The sequence below is a fragment of the Gossypium hirsutum genome, chromosome D02 (genome assembly GCF_007990345.1).
Source record: "Gossypium hirsutum isolate 1008001.06 chromosome D02, Gossypium_hirsutum_v2.1, whole genome shotgun sequence".
NCBI classification, from domain to species: domain Eukaryota; kingdom Viridiplantae; phylum Streptophyta; class Magnoliopsida; order Malvales; family Malvaceae; genus Gossypium; species Gossypium hirsutum.
In genome coordinates, this window is record NC_053438.1 from 13,591,106 (window position 1) to 13,602,471 (window position 11,366).

An 11,366-nucleotide genomic window follows, 5' to 3' on the forward strand; every position below is an offset into this window, starting at 1 on the left:
TTTTACCTAATATCTAGATATTCTATTAAAAAATTTACAAAATGATTTCTTTTAATTCTTTTAAAAATTTTAAAATTTTGAATTTTAAGTTCATCTTTTAAATCCCCATAAAAAAGACGCATTAAATAACATAAAAACAAATGCTAGATCCGGCTTTCGATATGCTTCGGCCGCCGTTTTTCCCTACTATCTCTTTCGTTTCCTACTCCGATCTCGACGCCGAATGGGTGTGAGTTTTCTAGCCATTACTTTTCAAGCTCTGTCATGGCACAATCACCACCGTCTTCCCCCAAAGTGCCATTACTTTCCAAGCTCCATCGCGGCACAGCCATTTCATTTCATTTCATTCGATTCTATGGAGCCGATATGCAATGATAATTTGGGTTGGTACATGTTGCACCTCTGTGCAATAGAAATTGCTACTGCACTAAGATGCTTGGTCTGAAACAAGTTGACCGTTAATGGTAATGATCGAAAACTTCACTGTTAGCAACTTATTTGTTTGACAAGCTAAGTTTTTTATAGTGTTCCTGTTTGATTTTTCATGTCCTTGAACTCATCTGCGCTCGATTACATGTTTTGAGGTTCCTTAACATGAAATTTGTCTATATGGCTCCAGTTTCAAGTAGACTGTTGATAAGTTGTCATTATATAGTTATTTTGGGCCATATCTTATTTATATTTCTTAATTTCTTGAGTGTTTTTATATGTTTTAAAACCATTTTAGTTTATATTTGTATGGTAAATATTATGTTTTTCACACATTTAGTTTCAATAAAATGTTTCATGTAACATTTGTAGGTAAAACATTTTTGGGAAGAAAATGTTAATACAAGTTTCATATTGATAGACAATTTTGATGCATTTAGTTTGGAGCTAAAATTTCCACAATGAATGTGCAATATACAGATTTTCAATCAATTTTCTTTGACTTTTCCCATTGAGAGTCATTAACTTAAACGAAATAAGTCATCAAATAACATGTGAAAAATTATTCTAAAAGATAACAGAGAAGTGCGCCTAGCAACTTATTACTAGCGAGTCCTTTGCATTGTCATTTTCATCTTCCCAAACCTCTATAAATAGCCTTTAGTTTCAGGATAGGAAGCATCTTGGAGTTGAGATCAAGATCATTTTCTTGTTAGTGTTTATTTGTTTCTTTATACTTGTAAAATATCAAGTTTCTAATATCTAATATGTTTTTCATTTGAATTTGAGTTGTTTAATTTTAGTATGTTATTCCAAGTTTTCAATGTTGAGGTGAAATGGTGAAACTCTTAGTAAATATTAAGTTAAATTTCATATTCATCATTTGAGCTAAAATTAATTATCAATCACTTATCATAATAATACTTGTAAGGTAATATTTTTTATTTGTTATAGCAAATAGATGACACAATGAATGCTTGGATAAATTAACTTTTGTTTGTTGTATATAAAAATTGACATAATAAATATTTGAAATCTTTTTTATAAGTTTTGAAGTTACGATGTGATTATAATACCATATGTTATATTTTTTTGAGTGAACTTAAACGATTGAACTTTCATATTGCATCATCCTTTGCTTATAGATTCATTTGTTAAACTTTTGAACTTATTGGACACTCTTTTGATGGACATATCTTTGCTTATAGATTCATATGCTTAATTATTGGATTTTAATTGTTAGATCTTCCAGTTGGAACCTCTATTTTGTGTGGATTCTAATTGAATAACAACATTAAATCCTAAAATTTTATCTTAATATGATACAAAGAGTGGATCTTTTAACCTCAACATTTTTTCTTTCATTTCAAAATTAAATATTTGTTCTAGTATAATACTTATAATCTTGTAAATTTTAATCATTTTTACCTATGGATCAACTTCGGAATCTCGAAATTTTATTACTTGAATATATTCTGCACTTGAATTGAAGACATAAAAAGTGTCTATCAATTGCATAAACTACTTGAAATTCTCTCACACTCATGTGGTTATCAGCATAGTATTTCATCCGAGCCTATGCTTCTGGAAGTTGATCAACAGTGACCTTAGTTAGTTGCTCCCATCTTTCAACGGCTCCTGCATTGTAGAAACTTTTATCCTTGAACCAGCATCCCAAGTAGATTTAGGTGCTTGATGACTATACAAAGCCTTGAATGGAAACATGCCTATGGCAGTATGGTGGCTAGTGTTGTACCGCCATTCTGCTAGAGGTAGCGACACTAAATGGGTTAGGATAATTATATTAATTAATTCAATTTATTTTATCATGCTTAACAATGTTCGGAAATATTTCCACGGCAACTCGATCTTTCATGAGTTTGGAAATCAAATTAAGTCCTTTCGGAATCTTTTACTTAGCTAAATATGCATTTTACTGATCATATTAACTAAGGGTTTCTTAGCACTTATATAAGGTCACAGGGGCATTTACGTTTATAACAGTTTAATTACATAAACCTAAAAACTAAGCAAGGCAATAGAGCTAACTAAAGATATTACAAACCTCAACTTAGTCGGGTTTAAGGATTTAAATTGAGCATTGCACTTTTCAATTATGTGTCTACTAGCCGTCGTTTGATTAGGATCGCTCAGCTAATCTGGTGCACCCAATCACGTATGAATGAAATGCATCATGATATTAATTGAAAACATGATTGACTGAGGCCTAAACATGTTAAACATGAATAAAATATGCTAATGAGAAAAGAGAAATGAGTTGTGAGGAATGATGGATGATGGATTAAGGTGGTAAACTAAAAATAGACACATAATTCTTTCTTTTTCTACCATGCATGGCTGGCCATATTTCAAGGAGAAGGGGATGACTTAGTCTCCTCAATTTGAATTCAAACCAAGGCTATTAATAATCATAGGGTGAACGGTTTCAACAGCAAAGTAGTTGGGCTGATTTCTGATTATTTTTCAACTGTAAGGACCTTCAATTAAATACCTCAAAAGCTTACTTTTGGGCTGCCATCTACTTGTGCCAAACTTGGCTTCAGTTCCCCCTTGTTGGACAATTTCTCAGTCCAACAACTTAGCAGACATGTTCATCTTTTAGTACCTCTTTTATTAGGTCAAATTATCAACCTCATGACCCAAATTGCATGGTCTTGCTGTTCACATGAATTTATTTATGTATGTTCATCTTTCATTCACATTAATCACATCTTCAATTATCCTCCTATATAGTGAAAAATCACATATTAATAAATTAACATAAAATAATATAAAATATGTACAAAAATCATGTAATTAAACACAATTTCACATATTTTATAAATTTATGCCCAATACTACTAATTAAGTAAATTTCACTTATTTTAATAACAATTACTCAAGGTAAACGTAATTATTAAGTAAAAATGTGGTAAAAATATATTTAAAAAACCTATATAATTTCGAGTTTACAAATAGAAAGTCTGCAGCCCCGAGTGCCCACTCTCTGCGGGGAATCATGACTTTTCTGTATATTTGCTTCTTGAATCGACCATAGCTTCTGATGCAAACTCCTTTTGTACCTTAGTACCCCATGTGAATAGGTATAATGTAGAACCGGATCAAGTGTTAGAGCAAATACTTTGATATTGTTCATCATCTCTTCAACCCAACGTGGAATTATTGTTGTGGAAGACAATAATAGCTGGTGACCTTCCTCTTGAAATCTTCTGGAAACTGCATTTGTTTTTTATTTTTTACTAGACTTGTATTAGACGATGCAATCAAGCCCCAATAACTTTGTCAAGCCATTGTTTTTTTTTTTAATTGAAGTGACGAATCTTTATTCGAGGAGATGTTTGAAGGCCTCATAATCAATCTTTATGATAAAAAGCCTTCCCTCCAAATAATGCCTCCATTTTGATACTACCAACAAGACAATAAGCAATAGGTCTACCTTTTTGAGTCCCCAAGTAGAACTAGAAAGTTTAAACTGGTAAGGCCAAAACAGGAGCCTTACACATAGCTTCCTTAAGCTTTTTGAAGCAAGCTAAATTTTCACTCCACTAGAGACCTTTCTTCTTTAACATCTCAGTGAAGGGTTTATAAAGGGCTTTATAACCTCTTAAAAACTTCCTATAGTAGCCTGTCAATCCCAAGAAGCCCCCAAGTGATTTGAGATTTCTTGCAGTTTCCATTTCACCATGGCTTATATTTTGCTTGAATCAGTAGCCAGTTTTTTGTCTAAAATTATATTACCCAATCAAGCTATTTGCACTTAACAATGCTAACATGTTTGCCCCATTAGCCATTGTAATAGATCATGTAGTAGCTCTATTCCCTCTATGGCCATTCTTGGTGTGAAAAAGTTATAACTGCTGCCATTGTCCTCCAAGATGTTGATTGGCTTCCCTCTAAGACTCCTAATAATCCTGAATGTGCAACGCCCCACACTCCCAGTTACTACATTTATGGAATTTTCTTTGTCACCTTCATGCACTTGCTTGGTTATCTAGAACTTCAATTGTATTTTCCATTATTTCTTCTTTGCTTAACATAGCTTCTTGGTCCTACTCTTCTACAATCAAAGAATTCAAATATTTATTCTTACAAACGTGTTCAAGAGTGAATTTTTCCCCACACTCGCAGCAAGGGTTTGGTAATTTCTTTGGTTCATTTGGGTTAAGAGTAGAGGTAGAGCTGATTGTTTGGTTTTGAGTACTATAGTTTGGTTTTTGGCATGTGTTTTGGTTAAAGGAAAAAGGGTTTTGGTTGTTAGATTGCATTTTGCCTTCTCTACTAAAAAAATGAGTAAATTAGTCCTTGTATGGTAGATCAAAATGCAAATTGGTCATTTTGTTAAAAATATCATCCATTTCTACAATTAAAAACTGGTTGTTGTATACTAACATGAGGTACACGTAACATGTCATGTATAACTATCTGGTTATTCCATCAGTCACACCAATTTTTAATCATAGAAATAGATGAAAAATTTAACTAAAAGGACTAGCTTTCTCTTTGATTTAATGTATAAGTCCTAATTTGCTCTTTTTTGAGTAAAGGGGAACAAAATGCAAATTGACTTCTAGTATGATAACTTCCATAGTACTTTTACCTTAAGGAATGGTCATGAAGCTTGGCCAACCTATAGGAAGTAGTTAGGGTGGATGATTCGTTGGTTTTAACCCTTATATGGCTTTTACTCCTCAAACTTCTCTTTGTACTCTTTTACAGTTCCATAATGTACCAATTGATTAAACTCTTCTATGACATCAGAATAAGTCCTATCATTCAATCTCTTAAACAAGTCTACGGAAAACTTAGCCCAACTTCTTTTTGACATTTGTATCAAGTAACCATCCAACCATATTTCAGCCTTCTCAGTAACATATAAACAAACTATTTTTGTAAGAGCTGCAATAACTTAATGATATTATCTTTAAAGAACTAACGTATTGAAAACTCAAATTTTATCATTTTTAAAATAAAAAATGAAAAAAGAAGAAGACGAAAACAGGTCTTTATCTAAGTGGGTGGTTTCATATAGTGTAATACACCAATTAGACCACCGTTTAATCACAGTCCGATCCAATTCTTACAACATTAGCTAATACTGATATTTTTCAGTCGATACATAATCCTTTTCTCATTTAAGCTGAAAAATCTCCAATGAACCCGAGAGAAACCAAGCTCTTGGCTTCCGGATATGGAAGAGCACAATTGAGTCATTCCTTGATGCAAGCCTGTAAGCTTCACATTGAAGACAATGCCAATAACATTCACAACGTAATTTATGAGTCCTCTCTTGATGAGAGCTTGAACGACGCTTCAACACGAGCTTCCTCCAACTTCATCAACAGTTCTTTCATAAATGGTGTACTTGTCCCATGAGTGATTCGCAGTATGTCAACCGCCTTGGTGAACGACTTGATAGCATCATCTGTCTCCCCTAGCAACCTGTCATTAATAAATATCGAAGTTTTTTTAATCCAAAACAGAGTAAAACTATCAAACCATTTGTAAAGGGATTCTTTGAGAGGTTATTTGAAGATCATGCCCACTCATTGACCTGTTAAAGATCTCAAAACCTACCAGCTACAACTAAAAGGATGCATATTTGCCTCTAAAGGACCTTGGAATAAACTTTGCCAGGTTCAAGAAAAGTTGCTAAAGATACTGAAGTTCTTATTAAGTAATAATCCGATAAATCTGATGCAGTTCTGAATTTTTGGTTATATTCCTGGATGAACACAGCTATGTTAAGTCATAAAATTTGGTGCATTTCACATTCATGTTGAGCAGACGAAAGTGTGTACTTTAGCTGCTACAAGGTCCCGAGAGACAACTTCATAGAAAGTGATGGCCTCAGTTCATTTTATAAAGCTTATAGGGTGCTGGATATGACTAACATTTTCTAAGATGAACAAGTGGAAGAAAGAAGTAAACCAGAGAATGAAGTCAATAACAAGGGCAAGATATTTCTCTAACCATTCAAGCTTTCCACAACTGTAGTATTGTAATCCAAGCAAAGGATGAAATCCTGGATAAACCCCTGCAACAAAACAGAAAGGTAAATTGGGATGCCAATAATTTCTCAACTCAGGACCATTACACCACGTATACTTTAAGGGTATAGTCATCTAAAGACCGCAAACATTTCCTAAAGTCCTTTTTTTAAGGCCACGTTGAAAATGTCAGAGCTGAGGTGAGAACTAGGCTTAGAAATGAATTTTTGGGTAATTCTTAGGGATTAAAAGCACTAGATTTTGCTAAACTCGCAATATTTAGGGAAAATAGAAACTCAACGCATATTGCTAATTGACAACTAAATGGATCTGTAATTTGTTTCTTGTCAATGATTCAAGTTGAAAGATGACCTACTTTCATACACCGGAATTGTCAATCTGCAAATTGCCAAAGCTTCTTTCCATTCTTCCAGCTGCATTAATATCTGCAGGATTAATTGATTCAATTTGTATCAAATCACACATCAACACAATTGTTATTGCCAATAAAACCAATGTTATTTTACCAAAGGATGTTTGATAGAAGAGGAAACAAGAGGGGTTAGCTTTCAGTTTAGCTTCTGACATGATCTAGCAATTCATCAGATTGGGAAGTAACAAGACAAGAATATATACTGATGTGAAGCTGAATTTAGCAATAAGAATCCTACTGCTACATCATGTGAAATTGAATCATCTTTAAACTAAGTTTCTTCAAGCTACATTCTGCTCAGAAATGTGAACATGACTCAAGGAAGTACCTCAAGAAGTTTTTCCCAAGTTCTCATCAAAATGATTGAAAAAGGATGGCACACTTCCTTCTGGAGCTTTTCAATATTTTTATACAAAACAATGGCTTCCTGAAGATCTGAAGTTCAGGTTAAGAATCAACTTTCATTCCTTTCCTTCAATGAATGCGAATTAAATTATTACCAGATGAGATTAGTTCACCAATGAGATTATATTCAATGATATTTAATTAAATTTCCACCAATAATGCCTAGTTAGTCAACAAAGAAAAGAAGAGAAGGATACTGCCCGAGGAACTACACTTAAGAGCCTTGTCCGACAATGCTTTGATATCACTAGCAATCTTTCTTATCTCTTCCTTGTTTCTAATGAGGCCACATTGTTGGCAAACAAATCCTTTTTCATCTGCAAATCCAAATTACAAAATGTGTAAACATTTTGTTTAGGTCATTTAACAGACTTGAATTAAATATAACCATATACCTGATTCTCTAAGCAAGAAGCCACTGCATCCGTTGTCCCTGCACCGATAGCCTTCTAGAATTGCACTTTCTTGGATATCATCATACTGACCCTTAAGCAGAATACAAGCACAGGTTAATTAGAGAATGAAAAAGGATCATTCCAAAAGCAACAAGATCACATACTGAGAGGATAAAAAATTTGACAGAGGAAATACCAGTTTGTTACAGCGAACACATATACAAGTGAAAAGGTACTGTTCTTTGAGAGTCTTTTGCCGAGTAATTGTACTTGCAGCAGTCTCTACATAACTGATTGATACCTAAGAAAAGAAAGAAAATGAATAGCAAGTTCAGGATAATAATTAGTTAATTGAAAAATGAAAAATCTTTAGTAATGCCTCTTCGTTTTCTGTCATGAGATTGGTATTTAACTCAAAGTTGGTTCAAGCCTCAGATAAAGTTAGCAACACAGAGAATAATGAGAAACCTAGAGGGTGTGTAAAATGGAAGTCATAAGAAATCCAATAGAGCAAAGGCTACATTTTACCACAAATAGATCACAAGATTAAAAGAAGACAAAACTAGCCATTGAACATCTAGAAACCTTTCTCCTTCTTGAGCAAGTATTGCAGCACTATTTACAGTGATAGCAGCGGGAAACCTACGATTGAATAGAAATACGGAAAAAAAATACTGAAGCCATAATTTTCTTTTTAAAAAATAGAAAAACCAAATTATTAAACAAAATGGTAGTATATCATGATGGTTCAAGTTCTATCTCCGCATAAGAATAATAACTGCCATGTATGCTTTAGGATCAAAACTAAATAACACAAATAATTGTAAGCTCTAGGTTGGCCTCATACAAACCCTAAGAAACTGAACCTTTCAAAAGGGTTTTCTTCTACATATTTGTCAAAAATGGACAGACCATTTCAAAAACCTATATGGCTATATCTCATGAACATGTCCTACTAAAAAGGTTCCTAAAACAAAATATAAAACCAGATACTATAAAATAAAAACTTCTCACCTCAGAATCTTTGGGTATATGTTGTACAGCACGTACCACAGCCAACCTTCCTTCAAATACCAAGACAGCATTTGGCAAGCAGCTACAGCACAGTAATTGTTTAGTAAATCATCAAGCTCACAGTGACAGATACCACAGCATGAATCGATAAGCTATGTTACCTGTGGTTGATAATAGAAATAACAGGATACAGTCCTGTCCCAAGCGATCTCAGTTCACTGTCACAAATGGTATGCGCATTACATGCAAACTGCCATTTTCATAATAATAAATAAGAACATATGTTCATCCAGCTTAGACAGAACTTGTTAAGATTCCTAACTTTGTTACAATAAAAGAGGCATGAAATTACACTGTAATAAATTCCGGGACTGCTTATTCAGGCCAATCTTACTTTTGGATTGAACATCCATCTAATTGAAACATAACTTATACAACCTTGATCCTTTTCTGCATAATGTTTTAAGCAACCCATAAGTTCCTAACAGAAGCTTGCATTCTTCCTGTTGATTTGAAATTTAAGATTTAATGATAAAATAGCAAAAGATCACATGGAAGAAATGCAAGACTGCTTACATAGTACCTAGATATAACCTTCATTAATTTCTTTCTTGGAGTGAGTGAGGAAGGAAAACATATTAAATTTAATATGTTTCAAGTAATTATGACTCAAATGATAAACTAAGGAATTAGAAGCTTAAAACCGTTCAATATGGACCTTGGAAAAGTTTTCAGCAATCTCCTTTATGTCGATGTTGGGGAGCTGAAGAATCAAGTTAACAAGGTTAGCCATCTGCGCATATAACAATAGCTGCTTCTCATCAATATCCGACATGTCTTTCTCCAATTTAAGGCTAAACAAAATAGCTGAGTGGTACGATAACATCATAAGATGTAATATAGCAAAATCAACCAAATTCAACTAAAAAAAACAAAGGATACGAGAAACCAAAGCCTCCACCAAATTGTAATTGTCCATAGCTGTAACAGGGATGACCTGAAAATCATAAGCGAATGTCAATAATTCCCATAAAAAAACAAAGCACATTATTCTCAAATATTAAACAAGTAACAAGAAGTCCCCCATTACATTCTCATTTTGCAACTTTCTCCTAAGGTAAAGTTTCACCATCATTCGGATGGTAGGCGTAACAGATTTTCTCCTTTCTTTGTCAAGCTTAGCGAGTAACTGACACTCGAGCCGATGCAACTTCCATTCCAGTTTCTGTAAATAAGCCATTTAACCAATCAATAAATTCTCAATATATTTTATAAAAAAATTCAACAAATTGAGTTGGAACATAGATAAAACCTGACATGAGCTCCCACAATACCAAACAACATGACAAGCTGAGCATTTCTTAAGATTGCTTTTGCTGAAACATCCATCGCACCTTGATTCGGTTAAGGAGTTGTTGGGCACGCAGACGTATGGCTCTTGGCTTATAATCACTTCTCCTACAAATTAAAGCTTCTTTTAGAATCTCTTTATGCAATTTTAACTAAAAAGGAATCATCTGAAAAAAAGTATCACATTAAGTATGCAATTGATAGATTAATAGATCAAACTTGGCAGATTTTCGTCCTTTTTTTTTCGAAAAAATGGTGGAAAGAAGAAAACCTGGATAGAAATCCCTGGCAGCGAGGAGGGAACGGCCTTTATCGGGGAAAGTTGAAAGGGTTAAGCCTCGAGGTTGAAGAGAAGCCTGTAATTCCTCCATCAACAAGCAAAGCCAGAACTAGTAAGCTCTGGAAGGTTTTTGCTTTAGACTAATGAAAGACTAATCCTCGGCGTCAGATTTTCGTAAACAAGATGAAAGTTAAACTTGGTGGAAAAAAAAATTAAAACGGCACTCTCATTGCTCTTCAAAAGTAATTTTGGATAAAAACGACATCTTTTAGCTTTATTTGTTCTCTAATATATTTTATTTAATTTTTATGTTAAGCATATAATTATTTTTCTATTAAAATTTATCTCAAATATATAAAATTATAAATTTAAATTTATAATTAAAGTGTAAATAGCAGTAACTAATCTATTCTCAAGTAAAAATTTTGTCATTGAGGGAGAGTTGTAATAACTAATTTTTTAGTGGTTTCGGAACTCTATTTCTGACAAGTAAGTTCGTAAATATTATATATGGTTAGTATAAATTTTAATTAAATTTTGATCCTTTAATTTTATTGAATTAATAATTAATTAAGGTGTAAGGATTAAATTATACAACTGATAAATGTTAATTATTATAGATTTTTAATGGCTAAAGGATTAAGATGACAATTAAACCAAAGTTGGTTTTCATTGATGTTTGGAATTGATAATTTAACTTAATTATGATATAGATCGAGATTTAAACCAATTGGAGGATAATCGCGAAAAGAAGAAAATTGCATATTAGTTCCTAACACCTTATCGGTTGTTGTTTTTGCCAGGTAAGTTCATATGGTGTAATTATGTTTTGATCCTTATGTATATTATATAGTGAATATATATAAGTTCTAGTGAACTTTGAATTGTTTGCAATTTAGTACTAAAGGGTGAGATTGGGATTAAATTGAAAAAGAATAAACATGAACTTACATGATGGAAATTACTCTGATTAAAATTCATAAATGTATCGTATACATGGTTACACGTTGATTTTCGATGATTGTGAGATCCAGCATTTGTTATAGACTTAA

General features: G+C 33.0%; 1 protein-coding gene across 2 annotated transcripts; it reads right to left on the bottom strand.

Moving 5' to 3' along the window:
- Positions 1-5,436: 5,436 nt before the first annotated feature.
- Positions 5,437-10,547, bottom strand: LOC107910212 (histone-lysine N-methyltransferase ASHR1). 2 transcript variants are annotated; one of them, XM_041088468.1, is made up of 14 exons: positions 10,306-10,547; positions 9,997-10,142; positions 9,775-9,909; positions 9,627-9,681; positions 9,403-9,521; positions 8,846-8,934; positions 8,685-8,766; positions 7,867-7,971; positions 7,671-7,755; positions 7,473-7,592; positions 7,199-7,305; positions 6,814-6,883; positions 6,421-6,484; positions 5,437-5,889 (listed from the first exon to the last, which is right to left on the bottom strand). In XM_041088468.1, exons 1-14 carry the CDS (start codon positions 10,403-10,405, stop codon positions 5,724-5,726), a joined length of 1,443 nt encoding a protein of 480 aa, XP_040944402.1. In that variant the 5' UTR covers positions 10,406-10,547; the 3' UTR covers positions 5,437-5,723. The 2 variants fall into 2 exon arrangements, with proteins under 2 accessions (XP_040944402.1, XP_016693482.1); XM_016837993.2 differs by having other exon boundaries at positions 7,671-7,761.
- Between the last annotated feature and the right edge of the window lie 819 nt (positions 10,548-11,366).